The following is a 26,340-nucleotide window of genomic DNA, read 5'->3' as shown; positions in this document are numbered from 1 at the left end:
GTCTCCACTGTGCTAGCTGTAGTAAGCAATTATGAAATGGTAATCCTGGAAATAGTAGCAGTGGTGGCCGCCTCTGCTATAACAGCAACAACAGCAGCAGCAATGTCAAATTCTCTTCTGGAGTGTGTGGGCATCCACTGGCATGGATACAACTCCAGGAACACAAACCATCAAGGTCCATTTTTCTTGATCCCAGCATGACTTAAGGCAGCTCTGCAAAAGAACAACTAAGAACCATAAAGAAAAAACAGGCAGCTCACAAGGAGCATAACTAATGGTCTTATAATGGCTACAGGGTTCTGAACTTTTAAAGTCTCTATATTTCCACACTGTCCCTTGGGGGTTAAAGCAGAGTACTGTGGTTGTTATTGTAATGCCACAAATGCAGAAGCTGGAGCTCATTGAGTGGCAATGATTGTCAGGGGTTGTACAGCAGAAAGTCTTAGAGCTGGAATTGAGATCCAAGCAATCTGGACCCAGAGTCCACACCTTTGAGTGCCAGGTCAGACAGAATGAAAGGTTAAATACACGCATGAATGGATATATTCAGCTCTCTCTCTGAATAGCTAGGTCCAAATAGGGTGGTGTGGTATGGTGTGGTGTGTGTGGCGTGTGGCGTGTGGTGTGTGTGTGTGTGTGTGTGTGTGTGTGTTACCTCTCCTGGACAGTTTTTTTTTTAATTTTTAAGATCTTTATTGTTATTATTTTGTTTTTTAAAATTTTTTCCCATTTTTATTTATTTTTCTATTATCAGTTTGATACAGTATAAATTCTTATCCTAATAGTGAAATGTTTCATTGAGGCTTGCCCAGTAATTGAATAAAACCAAAACTTATTATAAGTCATGTTCATCCTAGTGTCCCCCCTACTATATAGCCTCCCTGGTTCTGTGGGTTGCAGTCTGATCGTTCTTTGCTTTATATCTAGTATCCACTTATGAGTGAGTACATACCATGTTTGTCTTTCTGGGTTTGGGTTACCTCACTCAGGATGATATTTTCTAGATCCATCAATTTGCCTGCAAATTTCATGTTGTCATTGTTTTTCTCTGCTGAGTAGTACTCCATTGTGTATATGTACCACATTTTCTTAATCCATTCTTCAGTTGACAGGCATCTAGATTGTTTCCGGGTTCTGGCTATTACAAATAGTGCTGCTATGAACATAATTGAGCACGTATCTTTGTGGTATGATTGAGCATTCCTTGGGTATATGCCTAAGAGTGGTATGACTGGGTCTTGAGGTAGATCGATTCTCAATTTTCTGAGAAACTGCCATACTGATTTCCACAGTAGTTGTACAAGTTTGTATTCCCAGCAACAGTGGAAGAGTGTTCCCTTTGCTCTGCTCTGGTGATATTTTATTTGTACTGAAATGTGATTTTATTTGTATGTTAATAAATGAAGTTGCCTGGGGGGTCAGAGCTAATAGCAAGCCAGGCGGTGATGGTGCACACCTTTAATCCTGATCACATGACAGGCAGATCTCTGTGTGTTCAAGGATACAGCCAGCATGGAGACACACGCCTTTAATCTCAATACCAACCATAGAAGACCTGGAGGTCTGTATAGACAGGCAGTGACGAAGAGGTCATGTGGTTGTGTTTACAACCACTGAGAAGGCAGAACAGAAAGTCAATAAAAAGACAGATACACAAGAAGTAGTTCTCTTTCTGAGGGGAAGGACAACAGCGGCAGCGACATCAGCGGCATCATCAGTGGCAGTGAAAGGTAAGAAAGGTTTTTACTATCAGCTCTTAGCTACTGCTCTGATCTCTTGGGCTTTTAACTCTGCATTTGGCTCTGTGTTTCTTTTTTTTTTGTGATATATATTTTTTATTTTACAATACCATTCAGTTCTGTGTTTCTTATTTAATAAGACTGTTCATGTACACATCCTCTCCAATATAGGCTGTCATTAGTGTTTTTGATCATAGCCATTCTGACAGGTGTAAGGTGGTATCTCAGAGTCGTTTTGATTTGCATTTCTCTGATGATTAAGGATGTTGAGCATTTCTTTCTTTCTTTGGTTTTTTCAAGACAGGATTTCTCTGTGTAGCTTTGCGCCTTTCCTGGAACTTGCTTTGGAGACCAGACTGGCCTCGAACTCACAGAGATCCGCCTGCCTCTGCTCCTGAGTGCTGGGATTAAAGGCGTGCACCACCACTGCCCACTGAGCATCTCTTTAAATGTCTTTCAGCCATTTGTGATTCTTCTTTTGAGAATTCTCTGTTTAGCTCTTTAGCCCATTTTTAAATTGGATTGTTCAGTATTTTGATGTCTAGTTTCCTGAATTCTTTATATGCTTTAGAGATCAGTCCTCCTGGACAGTTTTTTTGTAGCATCTGTGGACATTTTTTAATGTCACAACTTGGCAGAGGAATGCTACCTGCACCATGTGGCTAGAGGCCAGGCATGCTGCAAAGCATCCTCTAGCACACTGAACAGCTCTCCCTAGAACAAAGACTCACATACCCCACATGTCCGTGGTGCTGGGGCAGGAAACTGCTCTCACCCTAACCCAGAGCTTTCATACTTTCCCCAGCTCCTGCTGCAGTCTTTTGGTTGCTGTTTCTCAAAATGTGGGTCAAGGCTCTTTTATAGGGGTGGAATATCAGGTATTTACATTTCAATTCATATGGTGGCAGAATTACAGTTATGAAGTAGCAATGAAAGTGATTTTATGCTTGGAGTGCCACCACAACCCGAGGAACTGTATTAGAGGGTCGCAGCATTAGGAAGGTTGGGAACCACAGCTCTATGTACTCCCGACCGTCCTAGAATTCGCTATGTAGCTGGCTGGCCTTAAATTTACAGAGGTCCTTTTCCCTCTACTCTTGTATAATCTCAGTCTCTCATTCAATCTCTCACTGTTTGATTGCCGGAAACGGCCGTCTGTGCTGGTGTCTCTGACGAGCCAGGTGGCTGCCACACTCTGACATCACCATCTAACGTCCTGTCTCACTAACCTCTGACCCGAACACTGGAGCCACAACCAGGATTTTTCTGGCAGAAATTCTGCTGGAGTGTTTTCCTTGCCCGTGTGTCTACAGGGAGTCTGGTGCCAGCCTGCTTTCCAGGGGCTGTGTTGGTGCTTGCTTGAGTCAATGGTGCTTTCCTTTGGCTCAACACCTATCTTGTGCTGCTATCCCATGAGTGGGCACCATAGTGAAGGCAGTTCCCAAGGTCACAGAATCCCTCTCCCTCCCTCCGTCCTCTCTTCCCTCCCCTCTCTCTTTTTTTTGAGGCAGGGTATCATTATTAAGTAGCCCAGGCTTTTGGGGATTACATTGAGTTGTTTTCCTCATTAGAATTTTCAAGTTATACCCATTGCCCAAGGGATCACTGAACCTAAGTGGCTAATCTTTGTGGGACTCTTAGTTGATGCCAAGTGTGGGGGAATCTCAGCACTGAGGAGAAAAAGAGCTCCCTCAGGTCATACAGCCTGTAGTTGGCGGGTGTGGAGTTGAAATCTGAATCCAGACAACCTGAAAGCAGCCCTCACCCATGCTCCCAGGCCTGGGGTCAAACCTCTTTGACATCACCTTGCAGGTCTTCTGGGCACCTTGGCAACCACCAGCAGCTCCTCCCATTGGAGATCCACTTACAGTTCCTGCTCTTCTGGTCCACTCAGCTCAATTGCTGAGGGAGAGCAAAGGGGCTGTCCCAGGCCCTTTGTCTAAACATATCAGGCTACAGGTCACCACTTTCCTTTCATCATTAAGGCTTAAATAGTCAAAGTCCACCATTTATTGTGGGTAAAAAGGGAGAGGTTAAGGACACATTTCTTTCTTTCTTTTTTTTTTGTTTTTCGAGACAGGGTTTCTCTGGCCTCGAACTCAGATTACCCTGCCTCTGCCTCCCTAGTGCTGGGATTAAAGGCATGTGCCACCATCGCCCAGCTTAAGGACACATTTCTATATCTCCTGCTGGACAGTCAATTCCCAAAGGGAAGAAACAAAATCCTCTTTATCTCAATACTTGGCTACATGTGGCAATTCAAGGAGCCTGATAAACAGGGTGAATGAGCTTCGCACACTCATGGTGGAAGACCTGAAAGCATGTTTAGTCATGGGTCTTGACTTGAAGCCCACGTCACTTTGAAGCTTTACTCCTAGGCTGTATAGCTCATTGTATGCTAAAGCCAAGGACTGACAAAGGGTCAGTTGTTATCTTCATAGGGACGCCCTTACGGTCTGTTCGAGGCTGCCTTGTTTGCAAGAAATTGCCAGAGATAATACTAAGCTGGCAGTGTGGCTGTGATCTTATAATTTTTTGGTTTGTTGAGTAAGAGTTTCTCTGTGTAGTTTTGGGTCCCTGTCCTGGATCTCACTTTGTAGATCAGGCTGGCCTTGAACTCACTGAGATCCGCCAGGCTCTGCCTCCCTAGTGCTGGGATTAAAGATGTGTGTCACCGCTGCCTGGATTTTATTAACCAAGATAGGGAGCAGGCCTGGTGTGGGTTGCCAGGCCTAAGATTTACTGGGAAAAACAAACGCACAAGCAAACAAACATACAAACCACCAAAAAACCAAAAACTCAGGGCTGGGGAAATAGCTCAGTTGGCAAAGGACATGTTTTGCTAGTTTGATCTTCAGAATCTACATATTAAAAAACAAAAACAAAAAGCCAGGTGTGATGGGGCGTGCTTGTAATCTGACCATTAGGGAGAAGGACAAAGACTGATCCCTGGGACTCACTCACTGGCCAGTAGGCTACCCAACTCAGTAAGCTCCAGGCCAAATGAAATACCCTTGAGATACCCTTTTTCAAAACAGAAGGTAGATCTGGGCATAGTGAAGCATGTGTTTAACCCCAATACTAGGGAGGCAGAGGTAGGAGAGTCTCTGAGTTCAAGGCCAGCCTGGTCCACATACTGTGTTTTAGGTAGGACAGCCAAGACTACATAGAGAGACCCTGTCTCAACACCAAACCAACCCAAAACACACAGACAAAAGTAAAGGCGAATGGGTCCAGCAGTTAACCTCTGGCCTCTACATTCATATGCATATGCATACATACATACATACACCTGCAGGTACGTGCATGCGTGTACACACACCCCAGAAGGTGGCCCTGTCTTGGGTTCTGATAAACTCATGCAAGACTGCATGGATTTTATCACACCAACTCCATCAGTTCAACGTACTAAGCGCCGTCACGGCACTTGCACATACAGTATTTTTTTTTTTTCTTTCCTCCAGCTCACTGTGAAGCCCAACACTCGAGACAACAGCAGACTGGGATCTTGGGATTCAGGACGAGACTGGTAAGGTTTGCTCCCGCCACTGAAAGTGTTCTGGAAGCTTGAGAAAAAAAATTAAGCTCCATGATTTTGTTAGGTGTCCTGTCTGTAAAGTTGGGGTGGTCACTCGTCTCTTGGACTGATCACAGGTCAAGGCAGACCAACAAAATTACAACAGTTCCTGGGAGTGGACGACAGGGGAGCATCACTAGGTCCAATGCGCTGACATGTCAGGAGACCAGTGAGTCCTAGCGACCCTTCACTGCTCCTATAGTCCCCAGCTCAAGTCAAGCTCCTAATACAAGAGCGCAAGCCCAACCCCGGCCACAGGGCCCCGAGCCCCGCCCACAAGGCCCTGAAGCCCCGCCCACAATGTTGGTATTCGTAGTCTTTCTGGCTCGTCGGCCTCAGTCTCAGCATCTATTGGTTTTCTTAAACGCCACGCCCCGAGGCCGCACCAATCAGAGTACGCAGGTTTTCGAGCGCAGGGAGAGGTGGCGGCCCAGCTCAATCACAGCGGGGTGGACTCTGGAGGTGGTTGGTCTGAGGCTGCGCGACTCTCGGAGTTCCCACGGTCCTGCTGTCCGAGAGACAGTCACCCACCCGCCCAGGTAATCGCGGGCCCCCCAGGAGGACCCACGCCACACGAGAGGTGACTTACGGGCTCTTGGCTATGTTTTTTATTCCTCGACTCCCTCTGAGTAATAATTCCCTCCTGGGGCCACCCAGCCCTAGGCTTGTTTGTGTCGCGAGTGTGTTTTGCTGGAACGGCTGGTTCCCCTGGAGGGTTAAACTTAGACTGGAGGAGGAGTCGATTTGCTGAGGTCCCACAGCCAGGCAGCGCCTGGCAGGGTCCGGGTCGTGATTGTTGATGCTTTTAACGTGGAACATTGCACCCGTGGAGAGGGGCAATTCCCGATCTCAACAAAAATACCTCATAGGAATACCCCAAATATTCCTTCCGAGAAGAGCTGGTGGGTTTCAGGACTGCTCACATCCACCTTGAAAGTGAAAGATAGCCTTGTGTGGTCCCCGGCCCCTGTTAGGGTTAGAATTATTTCGTGCAAGCGGTTTAGACAGAGGGGTGGAGGATGGAGCTTATGTCACCTGCTCGGCTTTATAGATGAAAATGAGTGGTCAGGGTTTGAGACTCGCCCTGTGGTCTGTAGCGACTGGAATATTCTTTATTCTGGGACTGCAAAGCAAACATTTATTGGTCTGTAGTAAGCTTTTGTTTGGTTTTGGCCTTGACACAACACCTCAAACTCAACATGCTGGTTTTTAATTCAGTGACCTTCCTGCCTCAGCTTTCTGAAGGCTGAGATTACAGGATTCTGGGCCACCATGCTATGTTCGTTGCTAAAATTTTTGAGGCTAGTTTATTTTGTCAAGGATAGAGGTAGTCCTTCGTGTACAGGGACAACATCCAATTTTCATTTGGGAGGAAGCAGGACTTCGTGCAGCAGATAGTGAAGTTGGAGCTATGGGTGATGGACAGTGGCTAGTGTGGTGGAGGAGGAATGTGCATTACCTGGAATACAGCAAGGCAAAGTTGTGGACAATTTTTGGACCTAGAATTGTGGAGTCTGTTTAGAGTAAGGGATTACATGTGGGGAGTGAATTGATCAGGAGGAGAGACAGGTGCCCCTTTAGTGGGAAATTTGGATGTTGTCCTGAATATCCAGTGAGCTGCCTTTAGAGTGTAGATTTCTCTTTATCTGGAAGTGTTTGTAGCATAGAAAGTGTTAGAGGAGGCCACACTGAAGACTAGAAGGGCGTCACAATAGCCTCCAGGGGAGCTATATCTGTGGTAGGAAGAAAGAAAATTCGAGCCGGGTGGTGGTGGCGCACGCCTTCAATCCCAGCACTTGGGAGGCAGAACCAGGCAGATCTGTGAGTTCAAGGCCAGCCTGGGCTACCAAGTGAGCTCCAGGAAAGGTACAAAGCTACACAGAGAAACCCTGTCTCGGGGGGAAAAAAAAGGAAAGAAAGAAAGAAAGAAAAGAGAAAATTCGAGACCTGTTAAGTAGATGGCACCATGTCCAGGACATTGCTTATTGATGGGGATATGTTCTGCGACACATGTCAGTAGTCTGTGTTGCTGTGCATACACCACGGGGGGCTTTCACAGGAGCCTGGATAGTGTAGGGCACTCACTGGACAAGCTGCTAGGTGTGGTCAGAGATGATGTAGTGTGCATGAGAAGGATGAGGCTGCTGCCCGGCCAACCTGGCTGCTGTTTCACAGAATGTTTTCTATTTATACTAACTGGAGGACTCTCTGCAGTAACTAACTAGTGAAGGGTCATGCCTGGCACATAATTATGTGTGACTGGCAGCACAGGGGCTTGTTGTTACCAGCATCGCCAGAAACACATGAGTAAAGCACTGGGTCACAGCATCGTGGCAGCTACAGTGACACAGTGATGGGACATTCTGGCTCCTGATCTTCTGGGTCCACTGTTGTATATGTGATGTGGTTGCTGTTACAAACGAACAAGTCACATTTCACCGAGTTGAAGTGAAAACTCTGCCTCTGGAATTTTCCCGGGACTCTCTTTTGGAGAAATGCTTGTTATTCTTATTAATTTATTTTTTGAGACAGTGTCTCTATGTAGCGCTGGATGTCCTATAACTAACTATGTAGACCAGGCTGGCCTCACAGAGATAGACTTGCTTCTGCCTCCTGAGTGCTGGGATTAAATGTGTATGTCCCGTGTGCCACTCCAGGCCCCGTTTGTTATTTTTTTTTTTTTTTTGGTTTTTCGAGACAGGGTTTCTCTGTGTAGCTTTGCGCCTTTCCTGGAGCTCACTTGGTAGCCCAGGCTGGCCTCGAACTCACAGAGATCCGCCTGCCTCTGCCTCCCGAGTGCTGGGATTAAAGGCGTGTGCCACCAACGCCCGGCCCGTTTGTTATTTTTATGAGACAGGGTTTTGCTCTGTATTCAGATTGACCTCGAACTTGCAGTGATTCTCCTGCCTCAGCCTCTAGAATGCTGGGATTTTAGATTGTGACAACACTCTTGGCTCCAGCATTATTATTCTGGACTCTTTCTCTCCCTCCTCCCTCCCTCCCTCCCTCCCTCCCTCCCTCCCTCCCTCCCTCCACAATTGCACACCTTTCATGGCTCACATATGTCAATCAGAGGACACAGTTTACTCCAGGTTAGCTGGTCCTCTGGTATCTGTGATTCTCCCATTTCCTTCTATCCTTGGGTGGGTGTTCTGGGATTACAGATGCATGACTCAGTTTTTTTCTGGGTTCTGGGAATCAAGCCATCAGTCTTTCTTGGCAAGTGCCCTTACCCACTGAATTATCTCCAGGGCTGTCTAATATTTTTTAAGTTGCAGAAAGTTGCTTAGTAGACCAAAATTCAAATCTCAGTTTATGGTGAGGAAGTTGTCACATGCATTGAGGCTGTTGAAATCTGCATGATTAGATAAATATGTGGTGAGACTCATTTTTTAAACTAAAAAACCCCCATGATTCGATACTTATGTGTCCAGATTAGAGAATGTAAAGTTTGCTATCGGAAGAAAAGATGGAAGAAATGAGATTACTGTTTACCTTAGAACAGTGGTTCTCAACCTATGGGGGTTGCATATCAGGTATCCTGCATATCAAATATTTATATTATGATTCATAACAGTAGCAATAGTACAGTTATGAAGAATCAATGAAATAATTTTATGGTTGGGGTCACCACAGCATGAGGAACTGTTTTAAAGGGTCTCAGCATTAGGGAGGCTGAGAAAACCCCTGCCTTAGAACAAAGTAGCCCCTTACAAAAAGGGTGAATTAAACCCAGTGTTCTCAGCACTTGAGAGACAGAGGCAGGTGGATTTCTTTGAGTTCAAGGCCAGCCTGGTCTACCTAGAATTCCAGGAAACTAGGGCTACATAGACTCTGTCTCAAAACAGAACAAACACCTCCCCACCCCCATGGTTCTTGTAAATATCCTAGAGATTTGTGTATAAAGAGAGATTTGTTGTAGTGTTTGTGACATTGTTTATAGTGGCTAAGAAACCAGGAACAGGGCCGGGCGGTGGTGGCGCACGCCTTTAATCCCAGCACTCGGGAGGCAAAGCCAGGCGGATCTCTGTGAGTTCAAGGCCAGCCTGGGCTACCAAGTGAGCTCCAGGAAAGGCACAAAGCTACACAGAGAAACCCTGTCTCGAAGAAAAAAAAAAAACAAAAAAAAAAAAAAAACAAACCAGGAACAGCCCAAAACTCCAAAGTCAGGAAGTGTTCAGTGGATGGCTATAGATCTGTTTAAGAGTATAATGAGCCTGATAAAATTCTGGTTTACAATTCTTTCAGAGAAAACAAACAAACAAACAAACAAACAAACAAAAAGATACAGTAAAAAGTGCAAGCTCAGGTCCAGGCCTGGTGACACATGCCTTTAATCCCAGCACTCTGGAGGCAGGCAGGCCGGCCAATCTCTGTGAGTTCAAGGCCAGCCTGATATACCCTGATATACGGAGTGAGTTCCAGGACAGCCAGGAATCAATCAAAACAAAACCAAACAAATCAAACAAAATCAAAATCTAACAAAAAAGTCAAACTTCAAGGCTGGGTGTAGTAGTGCACACCTTTAGTTCCAGCACTCTGAAAGAGACTAGTGGGTCTTTTTGATTTCTAGGCCAGCCAGGGTTTTCTTTAAAAAGAAAAAAAAAGACAAAAGGACTAACCTCAGAGTTAACATGTAACTATGAAAGCTTCCTTTAGTCATTTTGGAAAAAGACCACAAACTGTAATGGAACCAAGTTTCAAAAATAATAATCGTGGTTTAAACAAATTCATATTTCAAATAGGCATTGAAAATAAAAGTGTTAAGTTGTCAGCCATTCACTAGAGGCTGTGTCTCTAGATGCCTGAGGCTTTGATTCTGTTTGCTTAGGAGTAGGTAGATGCTTGTGGTTTCTGTAATGGTAAAGATACTTTTTAAAGGTGAAGTTAAGATGTACATATCTTAAAAATGAACATGTGCTAAGGGCTTTGCTTAAATTATTAATAAGAAGACCTGTTGAGGTATTACAATCAGTTCAAAGGATGCTCCAGAGTGCAGCCATGTCTGTAGACTGGAAATACTGGAGTGTGAAATGGAGGAAGTCTGTGCCACCTCCCTTTGTTCGAATCCATTTGCATGTCTACATGAGAGTTTTTTGCATAGCTTTTATCCACAGGAAGTAGGTAGAGTAATTTTGATGGAACCAGAATTAGATGGGTCTAGAGAGGTTACAGTCTGGGTACAGTCTGGCTCCTCACCAAATCTGTCTCCTAGTTGAGGAAAATGGTAAAGTCATCTGGTAAGACATTTCATTTGAGATAGGATCTACTTACCTTAGTCTTCAAGAGGAAACCCAGAAGATGTGAGATCTTCGTACTATAGTCCTACTGGAGAGGGAGTGGTTTCCCTTGTTATAGCAGAGGGTCCTGTTTTAGAGAAATTAGGGCTGAGGATGAAGCTCAGTCATAGAGCATTTGCCTAGCACTTGTGAGTCCCTGGGTTTGATCGCTAGCATCTGAAAACAAGGCTGGGTACATGGCTCACTGTAACCCCAGCACTTGGGAGGTAGAGGCAGAAGCATCTGGAGTTATTTTGTGTGTGCGGGGTGGTGCGGGTGTTTCAAGATAGGGTTTCCCTGTGTAGCCCTAACTATTCTGGAGCTCTATAGACCAGACAGGCCTTGAACTCAGATCTACCGGTTTCTGTTTCCTGAGCACTGGGATTAAAGGTGTTTGCCACTAAATTGGGCTGCAAATCTGGGATTCTAAGTCGTCCTTAGTTACATAGTGAGTTTGAAGCCAGCCTAGGCTACTTGAGACTGTCTCAAAATACTGCAGAATACCATGTAATAAAGCAAAACAGAAAAGCAACACAGCAAAAAAGTTTGATTAAGGAAACTGCCTAGTGCAGAGGTATGCACACCTGTAATGCTAGTATCTTGGAGTTGGAGGCGGGAGGATTGTGTGTTCTGGGTCAGTCTTTGCTCTATAATGAGACCCTGAGTCAAAAACCCAACCAGACAATGGACAGTCATCCATACCACCTCTTTGTTCATCTTACATGTTGTCAGCTATTTGCAGGATGCTTTTACTCTAACCTCCCAGAGAACAGAGTATGATGAAGACTTTCCTGTTCTTCAATGATGTCATCATCTAACTAACTACTAGCTTCTTGGCTTGGCTTGATGCACCTGACCCAGATCCAGTCGTGAATGGTAGCTGGCAGTGAGAGGTCACACCTGTGGTGATGGAGATGTCATACCTGTCTTTGAACTTGACCTAGCTACTTAGATGACCCCACGACCTTGCCTTTATTACCTGTATGGCTCATGAGAATTCATCTAGACTGCTCACTCTGTCCCAATGTCCCTAGTTAAGTCCATTTGATGATCTGTTTCTTGAAGTTGAGGTGAGTCTTTAACTTGACTTTCTGGTCTAGCTGAACAGCATCATGGTAGGAATGACCAAGGATGAACCTTTGGCAGCTGGGAAAGTTTATGTTTGGCAGTTGACTTAGGGAGTGTGTGGCTCAAAGTCTCCATGGTGGGGCACACAAGAGCTCCCACTAGTGCCTTAAAATAGCACCAGAGAAGTCATAGGTGTCCTGGGGGAAGGGCTGAAGACCCACTCTGTGTTTGAACCCCAGGCTGGAGCTGTCTGTGGTCATGGACCCACCAGGAGCAGTGAGTTGGTGCAATGGGACAGGCATAGCCCACTCAGGCAGATTTATGTCACTCACCTGCAAGTTCCTCCTCTCCTCCCAGTCTCAGCTTCCTCCCTTTCTGAAAGTGATGTGTGCTTACAGGAATCACCCACTGTGAGAATGAATAAGGGGACCGAGGTGGACCTCTGCCTGTCTGCTGCTCCTTCCTAGCAGTACAGTGACACACGTATGAAAGGGCTGTGTTTGTACAGCTGCTGTAGTGTGGGCTCATCCAGGTGGCTAAACTGGCTGCCTCTATTGTACTGCTCACAGTCAGGTTGGACATTGATTCCAATACAGTCATCTGGGTGTCCTTGGGACTGCTTCCAAGGTTCCCTTGGATACCAACTAGGATGCTCAAGTCCTTTATGTGACATGACTTTTGTATAGAGCCTAGGCTTACTGTCTTAGAACTTTAATTCCTCATTGGATGACTTCCAATACCTAAGGTAATTGTCATCCTGCTGTGCTCTGGAGATGGTGACAAGAAAAGAAAGGCTCTTACAAATTCAGCATAGATGCCACCCCCATATCCATACATATATACCAGATGTATATGATGCGTTTATATGTGTGTGTGGGTACACACATTCATGTGTTTGAGTGCAGGTGTGTGCATGCTGCAGGTGCCTGTGGAGGCCATGGGGTAACCCTGGTGTTGATCCAGTTTGAGTAAGACAGAGTCTCTGTGGTTTACTGTCTGACCCACCAGCCTCTTGTGGATTCTTCTATTTCTGCCCCTAGTCTCGGTGTAGGAGTGTGGGGATTACAAATGACCGCTGCTACACCCGTCTTTGAATGGGTTCTGTTGATTCAAATCAGATCCTCATGCACACACAGTGGCAAGAGACTGACCCACTGAGACGCCTCCCTAACCCCTCCAAGTGGTTTTGATCCAAGCTTGGTTAAATCTGTGGCTCTGGAAACTTTGAACATAGAAAGCCATGTGGATTATATTTCTTACCCCGCTAAATATGAGGGGAAAAATCACATATCAATGCCACCCATGGAATGAGTGCTCTTTGGGACTAAGTCACACAACCAAACTTAGCAGAGGCTGATGTAAACCAGGGACCACTTTGGTAATTTATTTATTTATTTATTTATTTATTTATTTATTTATTTATTTATTTATTTTTGGTTTTCTGAGACAGGGTTTCTCTGTAGCTTTGGAGCCTGTCCTGGACTATCTCTGTAGACCAGGCTGGCCTCGAACTCACAGAGATCTATCTGCTTCTGCCTCCCGAGTGCTAAGATTACAGGCATGTGCCACCACTGCCCGGCTAGTTTGGTAATTTTGATGGGAGATTATACTAGCCATTCAGACTGTATTTGGGGCCAGGAGCTCATTCTGTTTCTTGGGCAAAGTCAGCAAACTGGCCCATAGGTCAAATTGATGCCTGTTTTTTGTTGTTGTTTGTTTGTTTGTTTTTAACAAAGTTTTATTTAAACAGCCATATTCATCCATTCCCATATTGTCTATGGTTGCTTTCATGAAATACTGGGAGGGTCAAATGATTTATGTTGGAGATGGTTTAGCTTGCAAAGCCAAAAATATTTGCTGTCTGGCCTTTTACAGGAAAGCATTGCTGACTGGATCTTGGAAAGCTTCCGGGCAGCTGAACTGAAGCTAAATAAGTAAGTGCAGGGCAAAGAAGCAGCAGGCTGCTGGTGGTCACGTGCACTTTCTGGTGGGGCCTGTGGAGAGCTCTGGGGACACGTGCTGCTGCTCTTTGGTGTCCTCTGGCTTGTCCTTTGTCCAAATATGCCTCATGGGGGGCCCTAATCAGGCCTTTAGGATTGTGGAGGAGCCTCCCTGGGTTGACATTAACAGATCAGCTGGTCCCTGCATTGAAACCACCTCAGCAGCTCACTAACCCTCCTTCCCCCACCCCCCTCATCACGGGACCAAACAGCAAACCTGGGATCGGATACTAGAGTTAATCCTCCCTCCATGAACTCTGCAGTGCCGTGAAAGAAATGGGAATTCTAGCTGGGTGTGGCGGTGCATGCTGTAGTCTCAGCTCTTGGGATGCTAAAGGGAGGGGATAGACATTGAGACTTGGGATGCTAAGGTATGACACACACACACACACACACACACACACACACACACACTTGGGATGCTAAGGTATGACACACACACACACACACACACACACACACACACTTGGGATGCTAAGGTATGCAGGGTGAGGAAGAAGAGGAGGAGGCAGGAAAAAAGGAACCTTAACTTACACTGACTGAGGCTTACAAACTCAGGATCTGGTTCTTGAATTTGAGACATTTGCAGTGACCAAGCATCCCAGTCCCAAGGGCAGGGGTGCTGGGTTTAGGGTCAGGGAGGATGGGAGCCCATGGATGGGGCTCATGCCTGAAGTCTCTGCATCCAAGTGCAATCTGAGGCTGGCAACATCTGTGTACCAGGAGTGCTTTAGAAGGGCAAGCTGTTCATGGGCCTGGCCTTCAGTCACAGTCTACCTAATGAGGTTCTCATGTGAACTGGGGCCTGATGTAGCCTCACGAGAGGCTCCACCCCAGGTACCCTGGCTTCCTTCCCCTTTCTCTGCAGACATAGGGCTTCCTTCCTTTCTTCTTTGTCTCTTCTCTGATTTTGGGAGTGTTAGCACAGAGGATGGGGCTTCTTCAGCTTAGAGATAGACCCAAGACCATAGTGCCTTAGCTGCTGTGTGTTTTCATGAGGGTGGAAACAAAGCGGAGCCTGTCCCACAGGTCCTCTCTGCTGAGTCCTCACACTTCTTATCACAGGGTCACAGGCCTGGGTGTGTCATTTCAGGACACAGGGAGAGGCTAATGTCACAATGTATGGTGGCTAGCATCCGGCCTTATTACTACCTTGTGTGTTAAAAGGTTTTTTGTTTTTTTGTTTTTTTTTGTTTTTTCGAGACAGGGTTTCTCTGTAGTTTTGGTTCCTATCCTGGATCTCACACTGTAGACCAGGGTGGCCTCGAACTCACAGAGATCCACCTGGCGAGTGCTGGGATTAAAGTTTTGGCATTAACAAGTGTGGTGGGACATGCCTGCAGCCCCAGCTTTTCTGGAAGCTGAGGCAGGAGGATTGTTTACCAGATGTTGGAGACCAGTTTGGGAAACACATCAGGACATTTGTCTCAATGCAAAACAAGTTTTGGCATTAAAGTATAATATAGGCTGGGTAATTCCTTAAGCATAAAGCCTTGAGATGCAGAACTATGGGGCAGAAACTAATGGGCTAGGAATCTAAAACACACAAGGCTGGTCTTGGGCTAAAGATACTCCAGAAATATGGGATGTGTCACTTCATACCTTCCTCTGCCTCCCTCTGTTTATTTTGAAAAAAATATTTTTTATTGTTAATTGTGTGTGTGTGTGTGTGTGTGTGTGTAAGTACACGTGAATGTAGGTGTCTGTAGAGCTTGGTAGAGCTTGGTAGAGGGGTGCCAGACTCTTGGCCCTGAGTTAAGGGCAGTTGTGAACGGCTCGACATGGATGCTGGGAACTGAGCTCAGCTCCCCTGCAGAAGCAGCACCCTCTCTTAACCTCTCCTTTTTAAAAACACGTGGGTAGTGTGGTGGTGGTACACGCCTTTAGTCCCAGGACTCAGGAGGCAGAGACAGGCAGATCTCCTTGAGTTCGAGGCCAGCCTGGTCTACAGAGTGAGATCCAGGAAAGGCACAAAGCTACACAGAGAAACCCTGTCTCAAAAAACAAACAACAAACAACAACAACAAAAAAACCCACGTGAAAATGTTTGCTCCACTGGGTACAAAGACACATGTACTTGGTGAGTGTCAAAGACAGGAATTCAAATTTGGTCATAGCTTATCCAGATGGCTCACACTTAGGCTTAAATCATTTTCACTATTGTTGACACAAAAACAGAGCTCTCGCCTCAGAGGGAATAAGAAAGCCAAATATGAATGACCTTAGCCCAGGGAACACAGATACCATGTGGAAGTGGTTGCATGTGGTTTTCATTAGGGGCAGAACAAAGAAAGTCATCGATCTAAGTATTTACCCCATCCAGTGGTGGGGATCGTAGACAGCAAAGTGGGGGTGTCACTGCTGTAGAAGTCAGATGCGAACCGATGACATTCTTGACTTTTGGACTGGTGGACTCTAGCAGTTTGCTAAGGCTACGTTGTGAGGTTGTGATAGTCACAAGGATGTTAGTTTAGACAGGGGAGGGCAGTGAATGATTTTCAAAGTAGCCCAAGATCATTTGGCTCCAGTCTGCAACATTTTAACTCCATAATCTTGAAGCCCAGTCCTTTGGTCTTGTAGAATCTTGAACACAGGTGCAGCATCTCTCCCCCACCTCCCCCATATTCTGTGCTCCCTTCCTGGAAACTTGAGTTCACATTATTGTTCATTGTACTGCATATTCAAACTTTGTAAGTAATCTACATTGGAACTGGTGAGGTGGCTCAGTGGGCAGAGGTGCTCGCTGCCAGGCCAGCGGACATTGAGTTCAGTCCCTGGGATCCGGAGTGGAACGAGAGAACCGACTCCCTAAAGTGGTCCTCTGACCTCTGTAACATGGCAGTACATGTTCCTACCCCAAGAATAAATAAAAAAATGTAAATACATCTGTCAAGTAATAAACATTTATTGTAATAAGAAGAAGCGGTTTAGGAGATTGCTCTGTCCTATCCACCACCCAGCAAAAAAACCTCCCATTACATTTTATGTCTGCTTTGCATATTTTTCTCTGCGCAGCTAGGTCACATGTGTGTTCTCGCACAAGCAGTTCAGAGTATGCTGTGGACATGTCACCGCACAGGATAGTTGGGATGTCATGTGCATTCTGGGCTGTGGTAGGAACTTGTGAAGTTGGCCTAAGTGCTCTCTGGATAGTATCCAGAGAGTTGGTTGTGGCATACCTGGCTCTTGTATGGAGGTTTGAGAGGTAGGGACAGGACTGCCCTTTGCCCCTCACCTGTGGCCAAAGCTCCGAGAGGTTCTTCATTGTTACCCTCAGCACATTCCTATGTGCTAAGCAGTATGCCCTCTGGCCCCAGGTGCTGTGATGTTATCTCTAGTTCCTGTCTCTTTAAAATCCCTCTGCACTTTCCTTTCTAGCTGACACTGTGGTGCAGAATGATCTGGAAAGCGGCTGTGCTTCTCAGCCTGGTGCTGGGTGCTGGTGCTCTCCCGGTTGGTGTGGATGATCCTGAGGATGGCGGCAAGCACTGGGTGGTGATTGTGGCGGGCTCCAATGGCTGGTATAATTACCGGCACCAGGTAAGAAACTGAAGTTTCTTTATTACTGGCTTTGGATCCACAAAGTGGTGTGGTCATTTTGGAAGACAATTTTGTCTTAGTATAATGCGGGATTTCCTTGTCTCTCACACTGGTGGCCTTCAGAACCAGTGTATTATTCCTTTTTTGGATCTGTAACTGTGTCTGAAGTGATGGCGGCATCACTTGCCTGCCTGTCACAATTCAAAAACTCAGTCTTCAGACATCACGGCATAACCTGGGTGCAAGATTACGAGGTGAAGCCCTTGGTAACGCCTTCATCTTACAGAAAGGACACTGAGGGCTAGAGAGGGGAGGCGACTTAACCGAGGTCCATGGCAGGAGGCAAGCGGGGCTGGAACTCTGGGAACACCACAGTCCTGACCCCTCTGCCCTCTGAGCCTCTGAAGCGGGGCTGGAACTCTGGGAACACAGTCCTGACCCCTCTGCCCACTCAGCCTCTGTCCCTTTACTTACCTTATGTCTCCTGGCGTTTCCATTGATTTGCAGAAACACACAACATCAGCTTGTGGAAATGAGAGGGAAAAGCATAGTTAACAGCCAGCCTCCGGTGGGGAAGAAGGGATGGCCTTGGGGAAGCAGCTTGGCAGTCCAGGAGAAGGTGAAATAGTTACCCCTCATCCAAAGATCCCACCCCAGGGTGTGGACCCAAAAGGAACAAAAAACATGTAAAATCTTGCACTGGTATCAGCCTTACTCAGATTAGCCAGTATGTGGATGGGAACATGATTGGTGTTAAGCCTAGATCCCAGGGACCCTTCAAAGACCAGCACAGAGACACCGGATCTGTATGCAAATGCAAAGAGGCTTTATTCAAGTCCGAGTTTGGATTCTCCATCTGTCTGCAGCAGTGGAAGCAGAGAGCCCCCGAGTCCAGGCAGAGTAGGTTTTTTTTTTTTGTTTTTTTCGAGACAGGATTTCTCTGTGTAGCTTTGCGACTTTCCTGGAGCTCACTTGGTAGCCCGGCTGGCCTCGAACTCACAGAGATCCGCCTGGCTCTGCCTCCCAAGTGCTGGGATTAAAGGCGTGCACCACCACGCCCTGCAAGAGTAGGGTTTTTAATCATAGCAGAGGTTGGGGTGAGGGGATTTCTAGGGTTCAGGACCTGGATTGGCTGACATTTGCCTAGGGGTATCTTGGTGAAGGAGAAATAGGTGTGTTCTAGGCTCAGTGACATTTGTCGGTCTTGCCGGGTGTGGCCGGTGGCGGCGGCGGCGGCGCACGCCTTTAATCCCAGCACTTGGGAGACAGAGCCAGGCGGATCTCTGAGTTCAAGGCCAGCCTGGGCTACAGAGTGAGTTCCAGGAAAGGCAAAAGGCACCAAAGCTACAATCCGCCTGGTCTAAAGGCTGACTTCTATGTAACTGATAACACTGTCATTTTAAAGTCGATTTAGCCAGGTGTGGTGGCGCACACCTTTAGTCCCACCACTTGGATGCAGAGGCAGGCAGATCTCTGAGTTGGAAGCCAATGTGGTCTACAGAACAGAGCTAGTTCCAGGACAGCCAGAGCTACACAGAGAAACTTTGTCTTGAAAAACCAAACCAAACCAAACCAAATCAACAACAAAAGTTGATTTAAACTTTAGATGCAAGGTGCGTAGATTGTCACAGGATCATGTTGTAGACTCTCCTCAGAGCATTCTGAGGTCTTTAATCCTCACAGTGAGGCTGTGTGGAGCCCAGCCTGTTCTCAATCCCTCTTTATCCACCAACACTTGGATGGAAGTGGCCAGCAGTTGGCCCGGTGTGGTTGGAGCTGGCAAGCGGTACATGGGGGGCTGGGTAGGATGCAGACCCAGCCAGCTGGCTTGAGAGCTGCCTGGTTCAGTAAGAGCTGCATGAGTCATGGAAAAACTCCTAGCAGCCACATTTGAAAAAGCTTAAAATATGTAGGAGGGGCTGAGGATAGTCTGTTCAGTAAAATGTCTGTTGTGCAGGCACTAGGACCTGGTTCAGCCCCTAGAACCCACTTAAAATAAAACTAAATACCAAAGAATATTGGGGTGCTCTTGTACTCCAAACACGATGTAAGGAGGTGGTGATAGATGGATCCCTGGGACTCACTGTCCAGCCAGCCTAGTCTGCCTCGCAAACTCCAGGCCGGTGGGAGACCATGTCTCAGAAAGGGGGTCTGTTGTGTTGGGGGTAGGCTGGAGAGGTAGCTCAGAGTTTAATAGCACTCACTGCTCTTCTAGAGGACCTGGGTTTGGGTCTCAGCTTCTACAGCTAGCAGCTCATAGCTTCCTGTTAACTCCAGCTCTAGGGGATCTGATGCCCTCTTCTGTACTCCTTGGGAAACTGCACATACATGTACATACAACCATACAGACATATAAATACGCAAATAAAAATAAAAATAGAGTAGCACCTGTCCTAGATCAAGGCAACTTTTTTTTTTTTTTTTTGGTTTTTCGAGACAGGGTTTCTCTGTGTAGCTTTGCGCCTTTCCTGGAACTCACTTGGTAGCCCAGGCTGGCCTCGAACTCACAGAGATCTGCCTGGCTCTGCCTCCCGAGTGCTGGGATTAAAGGTGTGTGCCACCACCGCCGCCGGCAACTTTTTTTTTTTAAGATTTATTTATTTATTATGTATACAGTGTTCTGTCTGCACGTATCTCTGCGGGCCAGAAGAGGGCACCAGATCTCATTACAGATGGTTGTGAGCCACCATGTGGTTGCTGGGAATTGAACTCAGGACCTTTGGAAGAGCAAGCAGTGCTCTTAACCTCTGAGCCACCTCTCCAGCCCCTCAAGGCAACTCTTATAAAAGAAAGCATCTAATTGGGGCCTTGTGTACAGTTTCATTGGTCTGTTCATTATTGTAGCAGGAAGCATGGTCTGGATGTAGCAGGCAGAGAGACACTGGCGTGATGTAGCTTTTGAAACCTCAAAGCCCACACCAGTGACACTTTCTCCAACAAGGCCACACCTCCGCAGTTCACCAACTGAGGACCAAGCATGCAAATATAAGATGAGCCTAATGGGGGCCATTCTCATTCAAACCACCACAGCACCTGAGGAGCAATTCCCCAGCTTGTTCATTTGCCTCCACATTCTCCTCTCTCTCCCTCTCCCTCTCCCTCTCTCTCCTCTCTCTCTCTCTCTCTCTCTCTCTCTCTCACACACACACACACACACACACACACACACACAAATGTGTAAACACAGAAAATAAATATATATATAGGAAAATTGACATTTTATTTAAACCAGGTGTCCAAATGAATATCAATTTACCATGTAGTTAATTGTTGAGATAGCCTACAGTCTTTAAAGAAGTTTTCATTAGATTTATTTATGTGTGTGTGTGTGAATGTGTGTATATGTGTATACTATTGCACATGTGTGGAGGTCAGAGGACAACTTGCAGGTTGTCTTTTTCTTTCTACCATGTGGGTCCTGGGGATCGAACTCAGGTTGTCAGATTTGGCACAAGCACCTTTATCAGTAGGGCCATCTTGATGGCCCCCATGTCCTTTTTTGATGCTAAGTCATTGAAGTCCAGTGTACACCAGGGTATCTGTTTAGACTGTCCATGGTGCAGGCGCTTGGCTCCTGAACAGTGGCTGGCTATTGGTGGGTTTTTCACAGAAGGTGCTGTGTCCCTGTGTCTGTCAGGGTGATTGTCTATATGTGTCAAAGGGGTTGGCTTAGGTGAAGTTCTGACTTATCTTGAATGGCCTTTGTGTGCTGACCAAAAAGGAAGTTTGGCCAGATTAAGCTTTGTTATCATGACTGATTCCTTTGCCTTTGAGTGAAAAGATAAGTCAAGCACAGACCACAGGCAGCAAGCTTGCTGGTTAATCAGCCGCCTGGTTTTTTATACAGCCATCTTAGGAAAATACACTAGTTGAACATTACCTTCATGACCATTTTTTTTTTTTGGTTGTTTGTAGATACAGCTGGTGCTTTATTGAATTTTTTTCAAAACAGGGTCTCATGCTATTGTCCAAGCTAGCCTTGAATTCAAAGTAATCTTCCTGCTTCAGCCTCCTGAGTGCTGGGATTGCAGTCAGAAGCTACCATGCTCAGCTGCTCCCAGAAACATTATTATTATTATTTAAAGATTTATTTATTATATACACAGTATTCTGTCTGCATGCCAGAAGAGGGCACCAGATCTCATTATACATGGTTGAGAGCCACCATGTGGTTGCTGGGAATTGAACTCAGGACCTCTGGAAGAGTAGCCAGCGCTCTTAACTACTGAGCCATCTCTCCAGCCCCTATTATTTTACCAGAAAAAACCAGGAGAACTGCTGGTTTTCCTGTTAAAATATGAAATATCAAATAGGTCAGGAAGTAGCTGCAGACATTAGTCTTTGTCTCCAACTAGGAAAGGATGGTGGAGCTGAGGCTGCGTGGGTGCTGCATGGGTGCTTCAGATTGAGTCTTTGTCTCCACCTAGGAAAGGATGGTGGAGCTGAGGCTGCATGGGTGCTACATGGGTGCTTCAGATGTGAGCCTTTGTCCACCTAGGAAAGGATGGTGGAGCTGAGGGTGTGGGTGCCTCTGTTCCTAGTGGACCTCCAGCACTGGAGGTTAAATCATTTAAGAACTCTCCCTTGATCCCATGCAGGTTTTAACTGGATGTATTTATAGAGGCTTGAGGTTCCCCCGCTTCCACAGGAGGTCCAGTCCTCAGCTCTTTTTTTGGTTTTAAACCATTTACCACATCCTTGCCAATGGCTCTGATATGCACTGTGGTGGTCATTTCTGCCTTGTTTTTTCTGGACCAAACTGGATTTCTGTTTTCCATACAGGAATGAGAGCAGAGGGGGCTGGTCTTGGAGACACTGGTGGGTCACTCTGTTGAGGACAAACAGGAGGCCTCTGGAAGCCCAGGGTCAGAGAAGAAGGTCCGGGTGAGGGCTCGGAGCAGGAGGGGACAGAAGAGTGAGGCAGGCAGCCTGCAGAATGGGGACTCCTCCCTCTCACAGAGGTGCCACATAGCATCTAAGGAAGGTGGTCAGGACTGGGAGGAGGGTCTGGCATGTGGGAGCTGAAGCCTAGAATGAGGTGAAAGGTCGTGGCTGGAAGTCATTCAGGAGCTGGACTTGCAGCAAATGGCTCGTCTTCCTTTGGGACATTCATGAGTCCACACAGTGAGTCAGGAGCAGTTCATGGGGATGACAATGTGGGGATAGGATACTACCTGCCCGTTACAACAGCACCCACTTTCTGGAAGGAGAATGCCACCCTTACTGGGTGTCTGTCCAGTGCCAAGCACTAGGCATGTATCTTCTCATTTATCCTCAGACAGCTCAAGAGAATGAGTCTTATTTCAGATCCGTTCTAAGACTGGCAAACTGAGACACAGAATGGTTAGGCAACTTGTAAAAGGTCACACAGCCAGGGAGAAGTACAATGGGATCTGAACCAGGCAGCATGACTCCAGTCTGCATTCATCACTTCCCTCTATCTACTTCCACGGCACAGGTATCTTTAAATTATCCAGATCTGTTTTAAAATGGTTCCTTTCTCTCTTATTAAAAATTAACATGTGTTTAAAGTTAGCACAGGAAACTTAGAAAAATCAGATAAACCAAAGAGAATAGATCGGTTGTGTTCATTAGCTTCCTGGTGTCTGGTGTAACATTCTAAACTGTCCTCCCCTATAGCCTCGCCCGAGGCACTTAGATAGAATTGACTTGAGCTGGCTCACCGTTCCATTTGACTTCTGTTACTTGGGAGCCCATGGTTTGCCAGGGGGTGTGGTGGTAGGGTGATAGAGGATGGTGGAGAGGCTCGCTGGCCTCACATTGACAAAGCTGGTTCTTGTGGGAACTCCCAAGTGCCAGATATATATGGGTCAGGGTGTAGCTATAGTTGGTCAGGTAGGTGTGTGTGTGTGTGTGTGTGTGTGTGTGTGTGTGTGTGTGACAGGAGAATGGGGGAAAGGGAGGGAAGGGCAAGGGGCTTCTGTGGAAGGAGCTATGGGAGAGCTGAGTGTTCCATGTGAACTGTGGCAACACAAAGCCACAGTGAGGGAATAGCCAGTCTGTCTGCCAGGTACCAGAACCTCTTCAGTGTTTTAAGTGGCAAATGCGGAGAGCTCTAGGCTGGCCACTTAAACTCAGGCCCATTTGACTAAAATCTATTCCGATTTTGAGGTCCTGTCTCCAGATAAACGCTCCTTGTTATAAAACGGTTACAGCAGCTCCCGGTGTCCCCTCCAAACAAAAACTGTAGAGGAGGAAAAAGAGGCCACCTGTGTCAGTTCCCGCTCTCGCTCCCTCTCAAGGGTGAGCCTCTTCCTGGGAGTCGGTTGGGAACTTTGCCCTCTCTGGCCGGCAACAGTTGCAATCACATATCACATGCTTATGTTCACATCAGCTTCTGGAGAAGGAAAGGGAGTTTCTAGGTCTGTCTGACTCAGTTCCTGAGGTGATGCAAGAATGACACATAGTCAAGACTGGAATAGGGATGGTGGGGAGAGTGGGAGTGAGGAACAGCGAGCTGTGTTAGAAGGACAAACTTACAAAGCCTCATTGTCTTCAGGTAACGAAAATTTGATGGAGACTGTCGTGGTAGCGCACGCCTTTGATCTCAGTGCTCGGGAGGCAGTGGCAGGTGGATCTCTATAAGTTTGAGGCTAGCCTGGTCTACATAGTGATTTCATGGCTAGCCGGGGTTACATAGTGAGACTCTGTAATAAAGATTTTTTTCCCTTGGACACAGGGTCTCTTTACATAGCCCTGGCTGTCTGGAACTCACTATGTAGACAAGGATGGTCTCAAACTCACAGAAATCCACTTACCTCTGCCTCCCGGCACTGGGATTAAATATGTGTGCCATAATGCCTGGCTAATACACATTTTTTGATAGAAAAGTTGGATTGTCTCCTACATAAGTACTAACAGGGGTGGGGCACCCCAAACCTTGTGAACCTGCTTAGCCGCTCCCCCCATAACCATACTCAGTGTAATACCACGACTGTCTGGCTCAGGACCAGTCAGCAGACTCTTCCAGAAAGAGCCAGGCAGTAAATATTTGAGTGTTTGGAGTGCAGAGAGGCAGAATGGAGGCTGGTGGGGACAGGAGCCAGGCAGCGGAAGTTGGGGAGGGGAAGCATCAGGGTGCCGACAGCAGCAGACAGTGCGAGCCATACAGTCTGTCCTTTAGACAAACTGCTCACTTAGGCTGATGTCTCTGAAGCTTGTCTTCATTGGTGCAGAGGTCAGCTGCTAATGCGTGAAACCAAACATCCTTTGAAGAGGGCATGCAGGAGAGGGTTGGGGAGGGGGGACTGGGTGGGGCTGACATGAGGCTGCTGAGCCCAACACTGATGAAGATGGGAGTGTTTGGGGTAGCTGGACTTGCTTTCCCTACTTACCCTGCTGTATAATGGGAACAAATGACATCAGCTCACTTTAAACCTCAGCCTCTTCCTTTGGAGTTGGTGAAAGGCTGGGCACTGCAGAACCCCAGCTCAGCACCTCCCCCCCACTGCACTTGGATGCAAGATGCCTGGGAGGCAGGATGCTGGGGAAACAGGATGTGGGCCAGGAGGGGAGGAGCTGTATGCACCTGTCAGGCAAGCATAAGCATGCCTGGCCAGAGAGCCTTTCCCGATGACTAAATACAGCACACACCAGCTGTATTTAGCCTTCGCTCCAAGTGCCCTGTCTTACTGTGCTTACAGCTGGTGGTGATGGCTGATGCCCACTGTATATGTGGCATCGTGAGAGGCTTCAGTATCAGGACGTCATGGGATTCCTCTGTGAGCCTGGCCTCTTCCCAGTGTCAGCTTTGAAGTCTGCTGAGTCACAACAATCTCTGCTCACCACAGAGGCTGTGCCCTGTATTGAGGTCATGCTCAGCCCGGCGTCATCTCCTTTGGCTTTTCTGAGGGGAAGACACCAGTTGTTCATTAACCTCTTCATCTCCGCGCAGAACCCTTTGAATTTACTAAGGTAGAGGCAGCTGAGTACTTCAGAGGACCCTGCATATGGTCCCAACTTCCCTTGGAAGCCACTGAATGGGGGTGGGGGTGGGGCATGGAGCAAGATACCTGGGTTTAGACCCTGATCTCATCCCACTTATAAAATGGAGTGAGCACCTGCCTGTCAGGGTGGTCCTGAGGGACTGAGGCAGCCCTGGAATGCATCAACACAGGACTCATCATCCCTGTGCCTCTTAAAGCCTCTGCCTTGACCAAGGCATTATTTCTGTGCCATCCCATCCATTTCAGGCTCTCAACTCTGGGTTATTTTAGTAATTTGCATGAGCCAGCACCAGAACAATTCTATCACCCCATGTACCCTATGTGGTCCCCTAAGCAACTACTAATCTACATTCTGTCTCATATATAAATTATAAATTGCCTTTTCTGATCCTTTGTAAAAGACAGGATCTCATGTAGCCTAGGCTGACCTTGAACTCACTATATAGCTGAAGATAACCTTCAACCCCTAGTCTTGCTGTCTCTACTTCCCTAATGCTGGGGTTACAGGTATGCTCTACCACAGTCAATCTTATGCAATGCTAGGGATTGAACCCAGCACCTCTTGCGTGCTAGTCAAGCACTCTACCAACACCCCCAGACTCTGACTAGAACTTGAATCTATTCAGAAGTCCACAGTGTAGTCTTTGGCTTTCTTAGATGATGTCCTGGATCACGGTCCACATTGCAGCAGGTGATGGTACTGCCCTCCTTCTTGTGACAATAGCATTCCACTGTGTGGACAGTTGGCTTGTCTGTGTCAGGTGATGGGCATCAGGCCTGCTTCTCATTTTGCTCCCATGGACAGTGTTGCTGAGCTCATGTATGTATGTTCTGGTCTTTGAGGATAAATGTTTTGTTTTTACTAGGTAGATACTTAAGGTAACTTGAGGCATTGTTAAGTAACTGTGCAGTGGTTTTCTACAGTGAGACTAATGACATTGAGCATCTTTCTCATGGACTTAGAGAATTGTCTTATTGGGTTAGGTGTTTTTCAAACCTTCACAAACTCTTGAGGGCCAAGCATTCTTTGTCTTTGGATGTAAGCCTTATCTAGTGTAGGTTTTGCAAATCTTTTCTATTCCCAGGTCCTCATATTTGGTGTGGCCAACACTTGACCACCTGAGCTCCAAGATCCTTTTTGTTTTCCTCATGGCATCTTTATTTTTACTC

General features: G+C 46.7%; 1 protein-coding gene across 4 annotated transcripts in view; it reads left to right on the top strand.

The window, feature by feature from the left end:
• Positions 1-1,651: 1,651 nt before the first annotated feature.
• Positions 1,652-26,340, top strand: part of Lgmn (legumain) — a 39,281-nt gene continuing 14,592 nt past the window's right edge. Inside the window, exons 1-4 of one of the 4 annotated variants that reach the window (XM_028888262.2) lie at positions 1,652-1,730; positions 5,204-5,268; positions 13,539-13,597; positions 17,042-17,203. In XM_028888262.2, coding sequence (XP_028744095.1) covers positions 17,060-17,203 — 144 coding nt within the window. In that variant the 5' untranslated portion in view covers positions 1,652-1,730; positions 5,204-5,268; positions 13,539-13,597; positions 17,042-17,059. Of the gene's footprint in view, positions 1,731-5,203; positions 5,269-5,744; positions 5,897-13,538; positions 13,598-17,041; positions 17,204-26,340 lie in introns of those variants that run through there. The other 3 variants (XM_028888264.2, XM_028888263.2, XM_028888266.2) reach the window with 3 other exon arrangements.

The sequence above is a fragment of the Peromyscus leucopus genome, chromosome 14 (genome assembly GCF_004664715.2).
Source record: "Peromyscus leucopus breed LL Stock chromosome 14, UCI_PerLeu_2.1, whole genome shotgun sequence".
Taxonomy (NCBI): domain Eukaryota; kingdom Metazoa; phylum Chordata; class Mammalia; order Rodentia; family Cricetidae; genus Peromyscus; species Peromyscus leucopus.
Note: the sequence above shows the minus strand (reverse complement) of the source record. Positions and strands in the feature narration are given on the sequence as shown.